Source organism: Bos indicus, chromosome 22 (genome assembly GCF_029378745.1).
Source record: "Bos indicus isolate NIAB-ARS_2022 breed Sahiwal x Tharparkar chromosome 22, NIAB-ARS_B.indTharparkar_mat_pri_1.0, whole genome shotgun sequence".
NCBI classification, from domain to species: domain Eukaryota; kingdom Metazoa; phylum Chordata; class Mammalia; order Artiodactyla; family Bovidae; genus Bos; species Bos indicus.
In genome coordinates, this window is record NC_091781.1 from 48,465,099 (window position 1) to 48,484,924 (window position 19,826).

General features: G+C 54.2%; 1 protein-coding gene across 6 annotated transcripts in view; it reads right to left on the reverse strand.

The window, feature by feature from the left end:
* DNAH1 (dynein axonemal heavy chain 1) overlaps positions 1 to 19,159 on the reverse strand; it is an 86,506-nt gene extending 67,347 nt beyond the window's left edge. For 3 of the 6 annotated variants that reach the window (XM_070776576.1, XM_070776573.1, XM_070776574.1), the window contains exons 1-10: positions 18,769 to 19,157; positions 15,491 to 15,580; positions 13,072 to 13,373; positions 9,338 to 9,708; positions 8,466 to 8,538; positions 6,104 to 6,278; positions 5,519 to 5,675; positions 4,496 to 4,628; positions 2,071 to 2,232; positions 1,246 to 1,498 (exon numbers count right to left, since the gene is read on the reverse strand). In XM_070776576.1, the coding sequence (XP_070632677.1) occupies positions 1,246 to 1,498; positions 2,071 to 2,232; positions 4,496 to 4,628; positions 5,519 to 5,675; positions 6,104 to 6,278; positions 8,466 to 8,538; positions 9,338 to 9,673 (1,289 nt within the window). In that variant the 5' untranslated portion in view covers positions 9,674 to 9,708; positions 13,072 to 13,373; positions 15,491 to 15,580; positions 18,769 to 19,157. Of the gene's footprint in view, positions 1 to 1,245; positions 1,499 to 2,070; positions 2,233 to 4,495; positions 4,629 to 5,518; positions 5,676 to 6,103; positions 6,279 to 8,465; positions 8,539 to 9,337; positions 9,709 to 13,071; positions 13,374 to 15,490; positions 15,581 to 18,768 lie in introns of all 6 variants that reach the window. The other 3 variants (XR_011563023.1, XM_070776577.1, XM_070776578.1) reach the window with 2 other exon arrangements.
* Between the last annotated feature and the right edge of the window lie 667 nt (positions 19,160 to 19,826).

The following is a 19,826-nucleotide window of genomic DNA, read 5'->3' on the forward strand; positions in this document are numbered from 1 at the left end:
TTTTGAGTAATATATACTACTGACTATATTTTATATATGGGTATATATATTATATATAAAAAGAAATGCACACATACGTGTGTATATTTTCTATACATTCAATACATATGTACTACATAAAATGTAATATATGAGTCATTATTCTATAATATAATATACATATACTTAGATCATGCTTATATTCTATATATACACATATATGTATTTATTTATATTTATAAAATAAATGGACCAAGCTATAGTTCATTAAATGAATGAATCACACTCAGGAGGATGGGGAGAACTAAACCAAGTAACTTCTGAACCTAGCGTTTGCACTGTATGCCCCCAGGCTAAACATAAAAAAGAAAACTAAACAAATATCAAAGATTACTTATCAGAGTTTATCCTCCAAAGAGGACAGATTAGCAACTGAAATTACTTTGTGTATCCTAGGTCTGAGCAAATAAGTAAATACACTATGAAGAATAAAAGCCAATTTTCTTTCAGAAATAGAAATAAAAAAACAAGCACAAGTAAGAATGAGGCCTGTGGTTTGAAGTAAATGTGAAGGTATCAATATGAACTCATGATTTTTGACATTTCAATAGATAGATATATAATAATTAGACATATGTGTGGAGGCTATATGGAACATAATGTAATATAACACTATAATATGATATAATGTAAAATAAATAATATGTATAGCTTAGGTCTATCTGCTAGGGCCTCAAAGCTTGATTTCTCAGGAGCAATGAGCACATCTTAATGCCAAAATTTTGTCTTCTAAATGCGATTCCCCACCAAGAGGAACCAGGGCCCGTTAGAGAAATAGTTGATTTCAGGGCTGGGTCTGGGAAAGTACAAGATGACCCTGGAAATTCTTGCTATGCCAGAAAGTAAAGACATGCTCAAAGAATAACAGAAACATTAACAAGAAGACACAGGAAGCAGCCTGAAGAGCTCCCACTGGGCAACTCTGAGCCAATTTCAGCATGAAAATTAAACATGGTAGTAACAGATTATAACCCTTGGAATAAAATTAAGAATCCATGAGTCCATATTGATAATGAGAGACCTGGAGCTGAACAAGGCATTGGTCAGGGTCCAAGAAGTCCATAGTATAGTGGGCAAGACAGCCCCAAACAGATGAGCACGGGGAGAGTACCCCTCTCACATACAGGGCAGCACTAGCTCCCTACTGACAGCTCCCTGGAGGAGGTGCTGCTGGGTATGGGAAGGGTCTGGGTGGGGAGGACTCACGAGGGCCCTTTGCGCATCCGAGGCGTGCTCATGGCCCACTGCTTGATCTTGTTCAGGCTCTGCTCGCTGACGAGCCGCTGGCCCTCAGAGGGCATGCAGTCCACGTACAGGTTGTACAGCAGCAGCGCCTCCGTGTTCTTGCGCAGGGCGTTGGCCTCGACCACACGTCGTGTGAACACACGTGGGTCCTCAGCACAGAAGAGGAGCTGGATCCTTGGCACCCAGTACTGACAGATCAGGAGGGGTGACCTTCCTGGGGATGGGTGGAGGGACAAAGGAACAGCCAGTGGGGCCCTCTGGGCAGGAGCACTAGATTCCGGCCTGGCTCTGCCACTGATGCACAGGGCCCTGAGCAAGTGACCCCATCCTATCTGTGAAAGGGGTATGACAATGCTCCCTGCACTGCCCACATCACAAGTTGGATCATGATTGGATATGAAAGTGCTTCGTTAAATGTGAAAAGCTGGGCATGGACAAGGGGTTTCAAAGGAGTGGGCTATTCAAGCGCCCATTCCTGGATGCCACAGCCAGGGCGGACATCACTCATTGATGGGCCTTGGGATCCTTCTCAACATGACACTGAAAACACCATTGCCAGCTGCTCAGAGGTGACATATCAAATAACGACCAGCTGCCCTTCCTGGGGTCTCTGAGTGGTGGGTCCTCTGATTCTCACTGGTTGGGGGACAGACAGCCACAGGACAAGAGAGCAAGGGGGGATTCAGACCTCAGCTGGTTATGCCCTGGGCAGGGGCCGGCCTCAGTCACAGGCCAGGCCGGGCCTGAGCTGGGGGTCTGCCTGAGGCAGGGGCAGAGACCTCGTACCTTCAGGCGTGACCCCGCCATTCAGGATAGGCTTCCCCATCTCATCTCGCACTAAGCCATCCTCACTCGTCTTGTGCACTAGGTACAGCTTGTTCTCCTTGTCGTAGTCCAGGACACCGACACTGCACCACTTGTACTTCAGCTTCTGACTCTTGGGGTCCTCTGAAACAGGAGGGGAGTCTATCAGTGCTCCCGGCCATGGGGTGGAGTGAGGCTGCTGCATGTGGGCAGTGGGTGCTAGGAAAGGTCTCGGTGGTCACTGATCTGGCCTCTCTCCCGCCACACTGACTCCCTTTCTCTGGCTGCAGCAGGGTGGGGGCCCTGCCTCCTCCCAGCTGAGCTGGGCAGGAGGAGCCAGGAGGGCCAGGCCTCTCTGCTCTGGTCTCTGCATGGCTCCCTCAGGGCAGCGAGAGACACAGGCCAGCAGGGCTGGGACCGGGAGGCAGGAAAGCCCGAAGCAAACAGATTCGGTTGCGGATCTAGGTGTAAAGCTCACCATGTTCCAACTGGACCCTTTCGAGGCTGAGGGAAGTCCTGAGGCCTTATGTGGCAGCTGAGCCCCCAAGCCCCTCCATCAGAGCAGGGCAGGGTAGAAGACGACAGCTACCCTGCAATGGCTTCAGAGTGGGCCTCGGGGTCTGTTTGGTCAGAATGCACCCATGCCCTGGCCTGAAATTTTTGACTCCTTTTGCTCACCTCCTGCCACTGCCCCCCTTCCTCATCCCTCTCCAGCCACACTGGACATCTGGCTACCCCTGATCTAGAGCTGGCTCCTGCCTCAGGGCCTCAGCGGCGGCTGCGCCCTCTATCTGCAACAGTCTTCGCCCACATCACCTTGATGCTGGCTCGTCCCCTGCTCAAGTGGCTTTTCCTTGGAGAAGCATCTCTGCCTAAAATAGCACCTTTTCCCCCGGCACTCTCTGACCCTGTCTGCATATCTCACAGAGCCTGAAGTCATACTGTGTACACATCCTCTCCGGGCCGGAATTCCGAGTAAATGCTCCCGCTGACCGATGCCAGGCAGGTGAGGACAGGTGTGATAAACCTCACCGGCTTTGGTTCTGTTTGGCTTTTCCCTTCTCGTCCTAATTAGTTCCCTTCCTGAAAATGCTGACCTGTTCTTGGCTCAACTTAGAGGAAAAGATGTCACGAGAAGCCCCCAGCAGAAAGCAGAGGCCCCTGGCAGAAAGGCTCCCGACCTGTCCCTCCCATTAGAGCCGCCACTGAGGGCCCGGGCCGTGTGAAGCGGAATCAGCAGAAGCACCTCAGGGAAGCCACTGCCTGGTGCATTTAAGGTTAATGCAGCCCCAAACTTTCCGCTTTTATCACCAAGAATCAGAGATCTGGGAACAATTGAGTTAAATTATTTTTGTAATTAAGTCCAAAGTAAAGGGATCATTCTGGGTTTCTTGTCTAGTTCAGAGAAATTGATTCCAGCATTAATGCGTTTTTAAATTGAAACGCAAACTTACAGCTTGCACAATGGACTTGCTGTGGGCCCCCTGGAGGTAGAGCAGTCTGAGAACCAGCGTGGCTCCTAGAGTCCTGTCTCCCGTCTGGGCGCCGGCCCATTGGGCTCACTCCCCCCTCCACGCATGGGGCAGAGAGCAGAGAGGCCCTCGCCCAGCACAAGGGGATGGCCACCTTCAATCTCAAGACCCGGACCTTCCTAGGATGTCTACATGGAGACTAGTCATGCAGGCCAGGGTGGGAACCATGGAAGGTCAGCCTGGCTCTGCTCTGGACAGCAGCGGACTGGAGAGAGCGTCCGAGGCTGCCAGGGCAGATCTGGGGCCAAAGGAGGGACAGACACAGACAAGTTTAAGGTCTGGCAAAAGTGTGCAACATTACTGTGGGGATGTGGGTGTCACAGCGATTGTGAATGGGTGACTGTCGACATGTGTGTTTGTGTGGTGAAAATGTGCGTATGACTGTGTACGTGTGTGTGAGAGATGGTGGGTGAGCGTGACAGTGGGCTTATGAATGTGTGTGTTTGAAAGCAAGTATATGAGTGTGTCATAGTGTGTGTGCTGTCCATGCAGACGTGAAAGCCAAGAGGCCACAGATACAGGTGGGGCAGAGGAGTTTCTGGGTGATAGAGTGGAATTGTGCCCCTTATATACACTTGAACATGTCTAATAAGCCTGCCTATTTTTCATTACCAATAAATCGAAGACTTTTCTTTAAGACACAGCTGTTCCCTCCCCAGCCCACCAATCCATGGCATCCCTGGCCCCTGCCTTTCCTCCTGTGGGGCCAGCCCTCTGGCCTGTATCCTAGCTGGGAGGGAGGCCTCAAAATGTGGGGCCACCGCCTCCCACGGTTGAGGCTCAGGACAGCCAAGGAGTCCGTGGCTGGGTTGCTGCCAGGACAGCATGGTGCAGACCAAGATCCTGTCCTCCGTGCTCCCGCTGGCCCTGCTCACCGTGCCCCAGGAAGTCATCGGTAGGCAGGAGGGCTTTGCCAGGGACAGGTTTCCTGTTCTCAGACCCTGGCTCCAAGCCCATGTTGATCCACTCAGTGGGAGTCCGGCAGTCAAACTCCTCATTGTCAAACACCTAGGAGGAAATAGCAGGTGCTGGGCAGAGGCAGCTCATCCTGGCGGCCCCTGTGGGCTGAGCATGCGAGGCTAGAGGTGCCCGGTAGCCTCCTCCCTGGATGCAGATGCACGTCTGGGGACCAGGGGCCCGAGTGCCCCCTCTGCTGCTCACAGGGCTCCGTGAAACCCTGTCCAAACAAGCTACCCTGAGGTTCAGGCAGAGGGGTGACTGGGACTCAGAGCAGGCCCTCTCTTCCACTGGCCAGGACCACCCAGCTCAGGATCAGTGGAAGAGGCGGTCCTTGGATTTTCCTGAGCGCCCACCCTGACTCGGAAATGATGGCGATTCAGGTTGTCAGGAGGGTAATGTGCATCGAGATTCCACTCTGTCTCCCCAGACGCACTGCCAGGCAAGAGACAGTCAGGGCCATGGAGAGAAGGGCAGGGAGGTGGGTGAAAACCAGAGCCGGCTATGCTCTCTCTTTCTCCTCCCTGGACTCCATTTCCCCACAGAACTCCAAAGAGGCTACACAGTTGCCCTCCTCTACTCCAGCTCTCTCCAGCCCAGTGACCCCAGACGCAGTGGTCAAAGGGAGCTGAACGCTACTCCACAGTCCCTCTGGGCTGCTTCTTGACGCCTGAGGAGGGGGTGGGGCCAGAACTCATGCACAAAGGCTTCCCCAGTCTCCCAGAGAAGCAGCAGAGAATCAGCATCCCATGGGTGCTGGGTACCCCCCCGCCACCATGCCCCAGCCTAGGATGTTGAAACTCCCCCTGCGGAGCAGATGTCCTGTTTGACATACAAGTGCTTGTCATTGCCAGGGGATCCCCCTTTTGAATTTGACCCCTCTGCTCGGGTCTTGCACCCCCATCTCCTGACCATCAACTCTCCGTGGACGCTGGACTCACCTTCAGTGGGAGATAGATGGGGAAGAGCGGGTCATGACCCTGCTCAATAGTCTGGGGGTTGTGGGGGTCTGGGTGCCTGGGCATGAGCTTGTCGGAGTCAATGCCCTCGTTGGCCAGCAGCTGCTCGATGTCCAGGCTCAGGTAGAGCTGCTTCCTCCTGCCCGAGGGAGACAGAGGGAGCTCATGACATCTCAGCTCAGGTGAGTCACCCCCTCGGGTGTCAGCAAGGGCCCATGGAGTTGAGGCAGTAAAGGTGGGGCTCAGGGACCCCTCCAGGGCCCTATGCTCTCTGGAACCCATGAGGAAGTGGTGTGATGGCTGGAGCCGCTCTCCAGGGCCCCAAATACCCTTGCATCCTGCCTGCAGTCCCACCACATTGACTTAAGAGCCACCCTCCTTGATTTCACAGCAAGGAAAGCAACGTGTTTCCACTAAGAAACCAAAGGGCTAGAAGAGCTGATTGGAACACTTGCAACACAGACCCATCTAGGTAACCTCTGCCATGAGGATGGTCACCTAGCTGCCTACCATCCGTCACCCCTTGTGGTGGGCAGATGCCACCTCCCACCGCCGACCCAGCCATACCTCTCGATCTCAATCTTGCGGGGGCACTGGCCCGGCAGCACCATGTAGGGCACCTGTACTTTGGGCTCGTAGGCCTGCAGCGGGAAGTCAGTCTGGGTGAGCAGCTTGGTGGTGGACCCGATGTGCTCGCGCTCCAGGCGCTCCTCGAAGTCCTCAGAAACCTCAAAGGTTCTGACTGCGGGCAGGGGCAGGGGTGGGGACTCAGGCTGGGGCCCGACACCCCCAGCACCATGCTGGGCAGGGAGCAGGCATGTGGCTTTGGGGCAGGGGGAGTTCAGAGTGGGCCTGAGGCAGGGAGAGGCCAGATGTACACTGGGAGCCCCGGGGGATCCTGAGCCTGGAGGATAAGGGGCTCTGGCAGGCCTGTTTTGGGTCGTGCTCTCCCTGCCCAGAGCTAGTCTCCTCGATCGTTCTCCTCCATGCTGCCCATGACCCTGCTGCCAGTGGCTTTTGCTCAAGCCAGGTGCTGAATCAAACTACTCGCCAGGATTACAGCTGGATAGGAAGGTGAAGTGGTAGCTCCCTGCATGTCTGGGTGGGTTCCTGCCATCCCCACCCCGCAGGCCCTGCCAAGCATCTCGGGGTCTGAATGCCATGCATTCACTGGGACCGCTTCCAGACATAAGGCATCCTCGACACTGTAGGAGAGGGTAGCACCACCACCCTGCCCCCACGGGGTCCCCAAGTCACAAAATGGCCATCCCTCCTCAGACAGGCTTCCGTTCCAGTTCTGAGGGCAGGGGCACTGGGGAGAGAGACCAACTGGTAGGGTGACATTTCAGTTTCCCGGGACTCAAGATGTTAAGTGGGAAGGAGAGTCTCAGGCAAGCCAGAGAGGTGGGGAGGGGGTGTGGAAAAAAGCTTCGGGGGATGGGCCACCTTTCCCAGGGCCGGGTGGAGGGGGACCTTTGGACTGCTTAGTGATGGCCCCCAACCACTCTCCTGGGAGGTCCTAGGAACCCCCTGCCTGGGCCTCACATCTCTGGGGTCAAGACGTAGCCACATGGCAAGAGGGTCCACCTTGGGTGTACCCACTCTACAGGCTTACGGAAGCTTCCAGAGGCTGAGCAGGGGCCATCCCCCTGCAGCGAAGTCAGCTCTTTTATCAGAGCTGTTGGGTTCTGAGGGAACCCAACGCTATCAAAAAGCCCTGGACCAGAGGCAGTTTTCAGATTCCTAATCATCTGCTCTTGAGCCTGTGGGTCCGTAACACACTCCACCCCAAAAATCCTGAGCTTCTGGGCCTGGCCCTGTCCCTGCAGGCCCAGAGCCCTAGGCATCTTCCCAGGCCTCCACAGCCTCCACAAAGCCTTCTGCCAAGAGCTGACTGCCACCACTCTCTGACCCTTCTGGGCTGCTCTTCCTCATGTGGGTGGGGACACAAAGCTGCTGACCAACCCTTCTCCCATCCCTGCCCCTGCCATGGATGGTGGGAGCACCATTCCCAGTCCCCCACAGCCCTTGATCTGTGGTCTGTAACCATTCTCTAGGCCACAGATACTTGTAAAACTGCTGACCGCAGTAGGCTGCGTCCTCACATCACTGCACAGAGGCACATACATGTGATGTTTCCTCTGCCACCTCTGGGGAGTCACAGACCACCACCCCCGCAAGAGGCCTGTGGGTCCCAAGAAGGCGAGTCTGGACAGTGCCAGCACACAGCCAGGCCTCTCCTAGGGGTAGAGAGGAAGGGCAGACAGCCGGGACCATGGAGGACCTGGGCCTGATCGAAGGGAGTGTCCTGCCTGCTGGCCAGTCAGGAGGGTTCCCCCCAATTCCTCACTGCCTTTCAGGGCCCCTCCCTGCTCACTGCCTCTCTTGGAGCCACCCTCTGCTCCCTTCTGCCACTGGGGGCTGCCCCGCACCCTGCAGGCCTGTCTCAGACCTTACAAAACTCATCACGGAGCCTGAGAGGAGCATCCTTCTTCCCCTCCCCAGCAGTGACCTCCCCGGCACCTTCCTTCTCCAAGCCCTGTTTCTGGTACTGTGGCCTGAGCTGGAGAACAGCTCAGACACAGTCCTGAACTCCTCCAAGCCCGTGTTCCAGGGGAGGCAAGAAATATACCTGTCAATTTCCCACTGGCCCCATCCAGGCTGAGAGAAATGAGGCTCCAGACCTCAGCAGCCCCAGTACACCTGGGCACCCTTGCCATATACAGCTTTGCCGAGAGTAATGACTAAGCAACTGTGCTTCACTGAGCACTCACCGTGAGCGGGGCCCTTGCAAAGCACCTTGTGTCTTATTATCCCCATTTTACCAGTGGAGGAAATTGAGACCCTCAGCCAAGAGCAGACAATCTCCCTCAGGCCAGAGGCACTGCTTTTGAAGGCACCCACCCACACAGCCTCGCTGGGCACTGACCTTCTGGGGTGAACTTGTCAAGGTCGGCCTGCCACAGGAGGTCCAGGTTTGTGCAGGGGCCATGGCACACTTCCTGAAACCAAACCCCACAGCCTTGAGGGAGCATAAACATCCTGAGGACAGGCAGGATCTGGAAGGACGCCCAAGGCCAAGTATCTTCCCTGAGTCCACTAAGCTGCACTCCAGGCGCACAGGGACAGGGACGGGAAAGAATCAACGGAGAGGAATTTGCACAATTCCTCATTCAGAGGCCAAAGTGGGTGACAAGCGATGGACACCTGGGACACCCTGGCCCAACCCCGCTCTGGTCATGCACAGGCCCCTCGTCTCTCTGAGAACAGTCCTGGCGTGTGTCCAGGGGCTGGGCCACAAGACAGAGGTCCTCTGCCTAAAAGCATCCTAAGGCTGTGCGGGACCCACGGGGCTCTTTTCACCCTTCCCTAGTTATATCCCTTCCCTTCTCTGTCCTCCCCCGCCCTCCATCTCTCTACTCCTCTACATGGGCCGTGGCCTGTCAGGGATCTCCAATCTTTGTACCTTCTGTTCCCCCTGCCTGGAACACCCTCCAGACCCCATCCTACCCAGCAAATTCATACCTATCTTGTAGATCTAAGTGGTACATGACCCCCTCCCCAGCCAGAGTTGGGGGCAGGAGTGGGGAAATACTTCCCCACCAACCCACTGCCCCATGACACTGGGTATATGGATGACAATCCTCGTGTGCTGTCACCAGGGATGGATGGGCAGATGGGTGGGTGGGTAGAAAACTGCTAAACTGATAGGCACCTGGATGGATGGATGAAAGGAAGAAAGGGCAAATGAAACCCACAAGGAAGGTTCAGGCTTGGTAAGGGCACGGCTGCCACACTCACCCCAAGTTTATCCAAGCTTCCGGGGCTGAGGATGTCAGAGTAGAATCCGCGCTGCTTCATCAGGGGGTACTTCTTGTCAGAGCCTGTCAGGGGCAACTTCCGGGGCTGCCCCAAGTCTGAGGGCATGGGTGGGGTCACGGACAGAGGTAAAGGTGGGGTCTTAGGGTCAGGGCTTGGAGGAAGTTTCTGTGACCCAGAATCTGGTCCCTGAAGAATCCTCCCCGGGTCACGCTCCAGGTCTTTCAGATTACACTCAGGGCCCGCAGAGGTCCATCTGCACTCTTGGCCCTGAGAGGCCCTTCCTGGGCTGTGGCCTTCTCTGTTAGGTTGCTCCATGCTGCTTTCTCAGGGTGATGTCCCAGCCAGAGTTCCTAGGACAAGATACTGATGTCCACTGGGCCCTGGTCAGCCTCAGCTCAGCTCCCAGGGCCACCAGAGTACAGGGATGTCTAGTCGGCCACCCCACAACATGCCCCAGCCCCAGGCATGGAGAAGAGAGAGAGGAGTACTCTCCTAACCTGAATATTACTCAGCCACAAAAAAAAAAAAAAAAAAAATGCCATTTATAGAAACATGGATAGACCTAGAGATTATCATACTAAGTGATGTAAGTCAGACAGAGAAAGACAAGTACCATGTGATATCACTTATATGTGGAACCTAAAACATGGCACAGATGAACCTATCTATGAAACGGAAACAGACTCACAAACATAACGATCCGACTTGTGGTTGCCAGGGGTGGGGCGTAGGGGTGGAGGGAGAAGGCTGGACTGGGGGTTTGGGGTTGGCAGATGCAGACTACTGCCTACAGGATAAACAGACAATAAGGTAATCCTGTACAGCACAGGGAACTAGATCCAATCCCCTGGAAAAGTGAAGTGAAGGTTGCTCAGTCGTGTCTGACTCCTTGCGACCCCGTGGACTATACAGTCCATGGAATTCTCCAGGTCAGAATACTGGAGTGGGTAGCCTTTCCCATCTCCAGGGGAACTTCCCAACCCAAGGATTGAACCCAGGTCTCCTGCATTGCAGGCAGACTCTTTACCAGCTGAGCCACAAGGGAACCACAAGAATACCAGAGTGGGTAGCCTATCTCTTCTCCAGTGGATCCAATCCCTTAGGATAAACCGTAACGGAAATGGCTATATGTATATGAGTCACTTGGCTGTACAGCAGAGATTGGCACAACATTGTAAACAAACTATACTCAATAAAAAACTTTTTTTAAAAAAAAGGCAGTCAGTCTACAATTATCTCAATAGAAATGTCAATTTAAAGGAGGGCATCTCAACAAAAAGAAACAGAGGCCTGGCCCAAATAAGGCCCCCTCCCACTGCCCAGTCCCATTTCCCACCCGCTGCCCACAGGAGCGGTGGGACAGGCCTCTCTTTCAGCGGCGTGTTTGGTGCTCCGTTATCTCCATTTTAGCCTGGTGGGACTGGCCGGTGCAGGCCGCTATTAGTTCATGGCAGGGGAATCTTGCCTGGCCTGACCCGAAGGGTGGGGCAGGCAGCCAGACTGTCTGGGGCAAGGCTACCCAGCAGTGTCAAAGCATCCTGTGGCTGCTGGAGTCTGCTTCTAAGAAGGGGGTGGTGAGTTGGCAAGATCACTTGAAGGCACAGGAAGCACAGATGGTGCTCTGGCAGCAAGCCCCACACTGCAAGGCCAAAGGCCAATCAGCTTTTCACCAGTCAAGCATGTCCCACCAGAACTCTGCTCCCTGAATCTACTCCCTGGTGGCCAGCCGTCTCCCGGGGCAGGTGCTGAAAATGACACTGAATCTGGCCCACCTGTCTGACTGTCGCCAGCCCTTCCCAGAGCATCTTGAAGACAAAGGACCCACTGGCCCCATCATGGCTGCAAATCCACAGGTATCTGCTTCATCTTTTAACAAAATCACCAAACAGAAAGAGCATGCCTTCGAGAGGCTAGGTCAAAGCCCCACACAAAGGCATTCCATTCCCTGGTCTCCCTGGTTCTCAGATAGGCTTGACCATGCGTGGCTGTTTCCTGGTGTGTTACAAGACTGACGGACGTAACAGGTGCAGAAGCGTCCAGGAAGCTGCAGTGTTGCTGGGGGCAAAAGGAGCCAGTGACGAGTGCACATGCTGCCCCTGGGGGCCTTTTCCCTCTGAGCAGGTTGGCAGTGGGACGTGCATTCAGGCATGTCCCAAGACGGAAGATGGGAGAGAGGTGCAGACTCAGAATCCTGTTTCCCCTCCATCCCTCAGCCCCACACAGGATCAACAGATCCCTTCCAACCTCACCCAGCTCTGGACACCTAGACTTCACCAGTGTGCACAGGATCAGTGACAGACAGGCAGGCAGGCAGACAGAAAGACCTCTGCCTCCTGTCACAGCCTCACAGGTGACAGCAGCCTGCACACGGGAATGGGTGTGGCTGGTAAGAGAGAGGACATGGTCTCCAGCAAGGCCTCTGCTGGGCACCCTCTCATTTGTGTGAGGGAACTGGCCGGTAGGAGGGCGAGGTGGCCCTGGAAAGTGCAGCGCTGGGAATGGTGACTGGCACTGGGAGTTTAGATGGAGTTCACACATTATCTTGTTTAAATCTCTGAGGTAGGAACTGAGACTATTCTCAATTCTTAGAGATTCAGAGGTGGGAAAAACGAGGCTCAGGAAGGGTAAGTGACCTGCTCAAAAGGCACTACTGGAATGTGAACACAAGTTACTGTTTCTCCAGGAAGATTACCTGGGAGCCCCGCTGGTGTGAGTCAGAGGAGGCTTCGGGATGGATTCACAGACATTCAACCCTGTGTGACCTGACCACTTGCCGGGCACTTGGCTAGATGGACATAGATGAACAAGGGACAGCTACTACTAGAATCACCAATCCACAAACGAGGAAACTAAGGTCCATAGAAGTTAAGAAACTCAGAAAAGGCACACAGCCAAGAAGTGGCAGAACCATAATAGAAACTGAGGTCTCCGCCTCTGGCTAGCCTAAAGATCCTTGTCCTTGGCTTCACAACAGTGGTTCTCAAACCATGTGCCAAGGAGCCCTGAGGTTGAGCAAGGTGAGTGCCTAAGCACGAGGGCTTCGGAGCCACCCACTACTGAGCCACCCAACAAGGACCCTGCGCCTTTATCTGTTTTACATATTAGGGTTCCGCTCAAGCTCAAATGCAACAATTTTCAAGTAGCATTCATCTCTGGAACCTCAACACCTAGCAAGGGACTAGCATGGGCTTGACACATGGCAGGTGCCTAGAAAGCATTTGGTGAGTAATTGCACGAACGACTGAATGAATGGGGAAAGTAAGGGAGGAAGTTGATCCTGTAAGCCCTGTGAGACAGCTGCAGCAGCACTCTGCCGATTTACGGATGAGACACTGAAGACTAAGAGGACTGGGCAGTGGTCAGGCTCAGGAGAGGGGCTGCATGGCCGCTGAGGACCAGAGACCTGGCTCTTTTCCTCATGGGAAAGGAGAAGGAGGGGGCTATGCTCTCAGCATGGGGTGGAGCAAAAACATAAAAATTTTAAAAGTGGTCTCGTCAGTATGGAACTTATCTACAAGATTGTTTAAAAGCGTGCCCCACTCCCTTGCCACTGACCAAAGACAAGAAACCGCTTGTGGGCTCGTCGGCAGGGATGTGAATCCTGAGCCAGGAGGGCGTCCTCTTTGGTGTACACTTGCCCCCCGCGCCTTATTGAGGTCCCCCTGCAGGTGTTGGCCCTGCGATCCCCCAGGCCCACCGACCTACCGACCTACCGGCTCCACCGCAAACGGTGTGGGGTCCGGCTGCCCGTCTCTATGGAGAGACGCTGGGTCCGTTGCTAAGGGGCGGGACCATCCGGGAAGGCTCGCGGGAGCTTCCGTCAGTAAACCTCCGTAGGTCTGCACTGGTGTCCCCTACACAACGCCAGACTTGGTTCCTCCCGCCCAGACTCGCGCAGCTCGTCCACCCTGGACTGGTCCACCTCCGGGCGGCTGGATGGGGGTCGTCGGGAAAGCATCAGCCGTCTAGGCTCTCAAATCCAGCCTCCATTATCCATCTCCCCTCCCAGACTTTTCTAGAGAAAGAGACAAAATGTGCAAAAGCTGTTTTCAAAGTGTGAACAACAACTCTAAAGGGTCCACTCTGAATCCTGGTTAAAAAAAGAAAACCCAAGTTATATAAATAACATGGGAAGAATAACTGGGGAAATATACAAACTGAAGTTTGTATGTAAGGCACAGATGTCAGAAAGATGGTCAGTTCACTGTGGGAAAGGGTCGTTTCTGGACCCCCACATCACCCAAGACTCAGCTTAAACACACACACATACACACACTGCTGCTGCTGCTGCTAAGTTGCTTCAGTCGTGTCCGACTGTGTGCGACCCCATAGACGGCAGCCCACCAGGCTCCGCCGTCCCTGGGATTCTCCAGGCAAGAACACTGGAGTGGGTTGCCATTTCCTTCTCCAATGCATGAGAGTGAAAAGTGAAAGTGAAGTCGTTCAGTCGTGTCCGACTCTTCGCTATCCCAAGGACTGCAACCCACCAGGCTCCTCCGTCCATGGGATTTTCCAAGCAAGAGTACTGGAATGGGGTGCCATTGCCTTCTCTGGCGCACACACACACACACACACACACACACACACACACCCCTAGAGACTCAACTTAAACACACACATACACACCTGCAACTCCACCTCAGCCCTCCTCCGGGTGGGCAGTGGATGTGCCCAATACTGAGAATTTGGAGATCTGAAGGTATATAGATGCCCTCTGTACCCACCAGTCTTTCCATTTTTCTATAAGGAGAACAGGTGGATTACAAACCAAAGACAATGTAAAAAATAACTCTACCTCAACCTGAGAATCCCTGCCCAGAGCCTTCTCAAAACTGGCTGCATTTCATAGATGGGAAAACTGAGGCTTGATAAGACAGGTTAGTATTGGGGTTGGGGGAGCATGGTAGGACCTGATGCTCATTATGTATGCAAATACCTGATTTTATTTGATGTTTTAGTAATGCTGACTTGGTGCCAGGCCTGTGCTGGGGACTAAGTATCCAGATTTGAACTGGACCCTGCCCCTGCCATAAAATGTCTACTTAGTGGGAGAGAGCCAGAGATACCAGGTCACAAAGAACCCAGAAGCAGAGTTAAAGCTGTGACTAGAGACAATGTCAGGTAGCGCTAGTGGTAAAGAACCTACCTGCCAGTGCAGGACTCGGGCTTGATCCCTGGGTCAGGAATATCCCCAGGAGAAAGGCATGGCAACCCACTCCACTATTCTTGCCTGGAGAATCCCAAGGACAAATGAGCCTGGCAGGCTACAATCCATAGGGTCACAAAGAGTCAGACACAACTGAAGCAACTTAGCATGCACACACTGAGTCAATAACTCAGGCTTTGCACTGATGTCTGCTTCCTCTGTCCAGAACTTCTCTCTCCACCAACTCCTATGCCTGGCCAACTCTTACTGATCCTTCAAGACCCAATGCTGATAAAACCTTTCCTGAGCCTGAACAATGATTTACTTTGCTTTTCTTGTTGGCATTCACACAATAGATACTTGGTGACCAGAAAGAAGGAAAGAGAGTGAGGGGAATTGAAAGCAAGAATAGCCACAGCTTTTCGAGGGGACAGAGACCCCCAAAGCCCTGTTTTGGGCAGCCTGGCTCCTCAGTAGGGCTAGGGCTAGGCTGTGTACCCCACTCTAGTTTGTGGAGAGGCACCTGCTTCTCTTCTTTTGCCTGCCACTTCCTGCACTGGATACAGCTTTCCAAAAAGCTGCAGTACCCATCCTGTTGCCAGGGCAACATCAGCCCATGGTGGGACGTCAGGGATGACAGGGGCAGAGCACTAATCCTGGAAAGTTGCCAAGCAACGCAGCGGGTTGGTGACATCATAGGGGACATGGTTTCTGGACAGATGGACAAGCCACTGCAGAAAGGGTCCACTCTCAGGAGATCTAGCTCACAAAGTCACTCACCCTCTACTATGCAAAGCCAATGGTTTTGGCTGTATCCCTCAACTGGAGGTGGGCTTGGGTGAGGGGAGCAGGCAGTGATGCTTTCCCCAGCAGCCCTGCCAGCTCCACCTTGCCCCTCTGCAGGGGTGGGCAGTGGATGTAACGGCCCCCTTCCTTGGCAGGGGACTGTGGGTCAGTCCCTGCCCTCCTGGGTCTCAGGTGCCTACCCTCAAATGCCATCTTCTCCAGTGGCAGGGCCTGGGTTCAGCCTTTGATCTTCCTGCCATGTCCTAGAAGCCATCGTGTTCACTCGTTCCCTGGGAGAGAAGCAAGGAGCTGAGCCATGATCCCATCCTGGGCTCCTGCCCTTTTTGTGGTGGGAGGGCAGGTTTTTGCCCTATTATATGGGTTGGAAGGGAAGCCAAGCTTGCTCTTGCTGAAATGGGGAGAGGCTGGGTTCCTGAAAGTGTTGCAGGGTGGGGCTTGGGCAGACAGGTTGCTTAGGGCACCCTGGCCCAAGCCCATGCCTTTGGGCCAGGGGTTTGAGGAGCACAGCCCGCCTGGGTGCCCCCCTCCCCTGTGCTTCCTGCTGGCAGTACTGAGGCTGGGAGGAATGCTTCAGTAGCTACAGAGATGAAAGCCTCATGTGAATGGGCAGCAGAATGGGCCCTTCACATGGCCAACCAGCCAGAACAGAGGGCGACAGGCACTCAGACAGGGTGCCTGGGGCTACCCGCTCTCCACCTGCCCCCAGCTGACCTCTTGTACCCCAGGATCTCTCTCTGGTTTGCTTGGCCAGGAGCTCTGAGCTGATGCCAAGAGAAACCAAGTCACAGGCATGGAGGGAATCAGAGAGATGGCTCAGCTTCATCCCAGGCCTCCCCCCTCTGCCACTGGCCAGCTGGCTTTGGCAGCTCTCACCAGCATTTTCTCTGATGAATAAAAATGAAGGCAAATTAATTCTCCTTTCATCCACATGGTCAGCCTGACAGACAATACCTTGAAAGCCCAGAGCTCAGGGAGAAGGAGTGGAAAGGAGTTTTGGGGGGGCTGGAGGAGTGAGGACCACTCGGTCATGAATGCTCAGTTCCCAGTCCAAAGCCACTCCCACCTATATTCATGTGGAGCTTCCCAGACACAATCTCCTTCTTTGGGTTTTTCTACCACCTTCCATCTCATCTCAGGCTACACCTCCTGTGGAAGCCCTCCCTGGTTGCCAAAGAACACATTCACATTCCCCTCAGGGCACCAAAGCCAGTACCACTCAGTAGGCAACCATGCAATGGTCACTGCTGTATCCCCCAACTGAAAGGTAGTCTTGCATGGTGGGGACCAGGGTGCTGCTTCTCCCAGCAGTCCTGCAAGCTCCATCACTCCTGAAAGGACCCACAGGAAATGACTAGGAGACAGAGCCATCCACGTCAGGCCATCACCCTGAAGATGCCCGCTGACAGCCACCTAGCTGCACGTGACCGCACTTCACATCCTCTTCCCCAGTCTACCTCCCCACTCTGGCCTGCAATTCCAGACCATGCCAGTGAACCGGGTCCAGGGTGCTGATGTCTGCTCACCAGGAGCAGCAGCCAGAAGAGGTTCCCGCCAGCCCCTAAACACCTGGGCCAAAGCTCCAGGTGACAAGCCCCGGGACAATGATATATTTCACAGGACATTTCCGCGGGGCCTGAGGAGCTGCAGAGAGCTGTTCATCATAATTAGGTTCTGAGTGCCTCTGATTTCCCCTTGGCCCCAAGCAGCTCACTGAGCATCAGCAGAAAGACCTCTTGGTAGAGTAGCTGGCCTCAACCATATCAGTCCTGTGACCCACCAGGTACCCTCACCCCTCCTGGGAACCTGAGTTTGCAGAGTCGGGGACCTGACTACCATTGTGACCTTTTGCCCACCTCTAGAAAGGTCTATGAATAGGGCAGGAGGCCTGGTTTCTGCCGCCAGTTCACTGGGCAAGTCTCTTCTCTTGCCACGCCTTCGTTTTTCCATCTGCACAGTGGGGAACACAAACCTTGCTCAGCTCTGCACCTTGGCCTCCTGTACAGAATGGTGTGAGGGACACTGGGACTGTTACCCTAACCCAAATACCTCTTTTCTGGGCAAAGGCTTTGCTCTTTCCAGACCTCTGAGAGGAAGTGTGTAAGAAACTCTGACAGTCAGAGCAGCACTATTTACAACACCCAAAACACGGAGACAACCTAAACGTCACTGACACATGAATGGATAAAGAAAATATAGTGTATATACACAATGGAATACTACTCGGCCATGAAAAGAACAAAATAATGCCAGTTACGGCAACATGGACGGACCTGGAGATTATCACACTAAGTCAGAGAGATAAATACCATATGACACCCCTTACATGTGGAATCTAAAATCTGGCACAAATGAGCCTACTACAAAACAGAAGTAGACTCAGACACAGAGGACAGACTTGTTGCCAAGCGAGTGGAGGGTTAGGGAAGGAAGGACTGGGCGTGTGGGATCAGCAGAGAAAAACCACTATATATAGGAGGATAAATGAGACCCAACTGTATAGCACAGGGAACTATATTCAATATCTTGGGGAAAAACCATACTGAAAAAGAATGTCTCTATGTGTATAAGTGAGTCACTTTGCTGTGCAGTAGAAATTGGCATGACATTGCCAATCAACTAGACTTCAATTATAAAAATTTAAAACCAGAAAGAAACTCCGACAGGTCAGCAAAGATAGTTTGTTCAAGAGAGGGAGTTCCTCATTATCAGAGAGGTGGGGCCAGTTAGTGCCGATGGCCCAGGGGTGTTCAAACAGCCAGGGTGGCAGCTGCAGCGGGCAGTCTCCTTGGCAACCTGCTCCCATGCTGCAGGTCCGCAAACAAGGTGGCAAGAGGAGAGGGGCCTCAGCCTAGGTCAGAGCAAAGTCGGATGGGAGCCTGGGGCTGTCCTGCAGTGTGTAGGGCGACAGGGGCCACAAGCCAAACACCAGTGACCGGGGGCCTCGCCTTCCCTCTCCAGGAAGGGGGTGGGCATCCTCCAGAGCTCCCCACTCCACCCATCCCCTTGACCCTCTTCTATTCCACCATCCAGTTGGGGAGGGGACATCAGAGTGCCAGATATCAATAGTTCCCAGCATCTCAGTGTCCCTACCTGAACTGTTTGAATCACCAGGGGCCCGCCAGGCCATCCTCTGGCAGTATTCCCTCTCCATGTAGGAGGGGGTCCCTGCCCCAGTGTCCACTTTCCCTGATCCTCTTGACCTGCCACTCAAGAAGCTGGCACTGATAGGTCCCCTGCCCAGTACCCTGTACCCATGAGGGGCCGCTGAGAAATGTCATCTCCACCTCTAAACAGTGGCTCTCAAGTGTGCAGGAGGCCTTCAGGTCTCCACATGGTCTAACAGAGGTGACCCCACGTGGCCCCCTTCTTTCTTCTCTCTCCAACTCTGCCATCCAACCCTGAACCAGCTCTGGGGACATCCTTGCCTCAAATCTCCTTCCAAGCAGAAGGAACTTACCCTTGGAGGCCCTGAGTGTGGGAACAGTTGCTTCCATTTTACAGATGAGTAGACTGAGGCCCTGGAATGGAGGCCTTGTCATGGACACACGTGCTACTGGTCAGGAAGAGCTGGCTTGGCAGTGGGACCCTTGGCCCTGGCCCAGGGCCCACCCTGCTACCCCTTCCTGGTTCCATAGCCCCTCTTGTCTGGCCCGCAGAGCAGGCAGCTGGGCTCGGGAATGGGCAGGGAGTGCCTTGGGGAGGGCGCCTGGGCTGGGGAGCAGGTGCGGTGGGGGGGCGGCAGGTGCAGGATAATGGGGCCACCGGGGAGGCCGGGGGAGCAGGTGCCACCGTCGGGGGTGAGGTTGCCATTGTTCAGGCAGCTCTGGTGGGCCCCGTGCAGGAGCGGCATCCCTGTGAGCCCCTGGGCCACCCTGGCTCATGCTCGGAGGTCGTCCAGATGCCTGGGCACAGGCAGAGAGCCAAGCCCCTCCCCTGGGTCTCAGCAACCCGCCAGGTTGCCATGACAACAAGTACTTTCATCCTTGTCCCTTTGTCTGGTCACGGTCCAGCTTTTGTGACCAAGCCATAATCGGGAGGTGGAGAGAAAGGGGCCTTACCTCCGGACACACTCAGCTGGAGTAGAACTGTGAACCCGAGACAGAGGGACTGGGGGGCAGGTTAAAGCGGAAAGACTGGGCTTTGCCAGCCACTGACCCTTGGAGCCTCCTCTCCTGGCTGCTCACCACACCCTGAGAGCTGGGTCTGTGGGCCTGGGAGTGACCTGGACCCCAGGCTCTCCTATCCTCTCCCTCTGCCTCATCTTCCCATCTAGGAATGGACCACTCCCCTCCCTTGGTGCACCATGGCTCTGGGAAGCAAGAGCATGGCTGAACCAGTTGGATAACTTCCCTGTACAACTGAGGAAAATGAGGCACAGAGCCAAGCTGGGCCTTGGCCTGGATCACACCACAGAGAGCAAAAGGAAGAGCCAGGACCTCAAGCCATTAAGTCTCAAGGCCCAAATGGCAAGCCACCCCCACTGTCATCTCTTTTCCTGACACCTCAGTGGGCAGG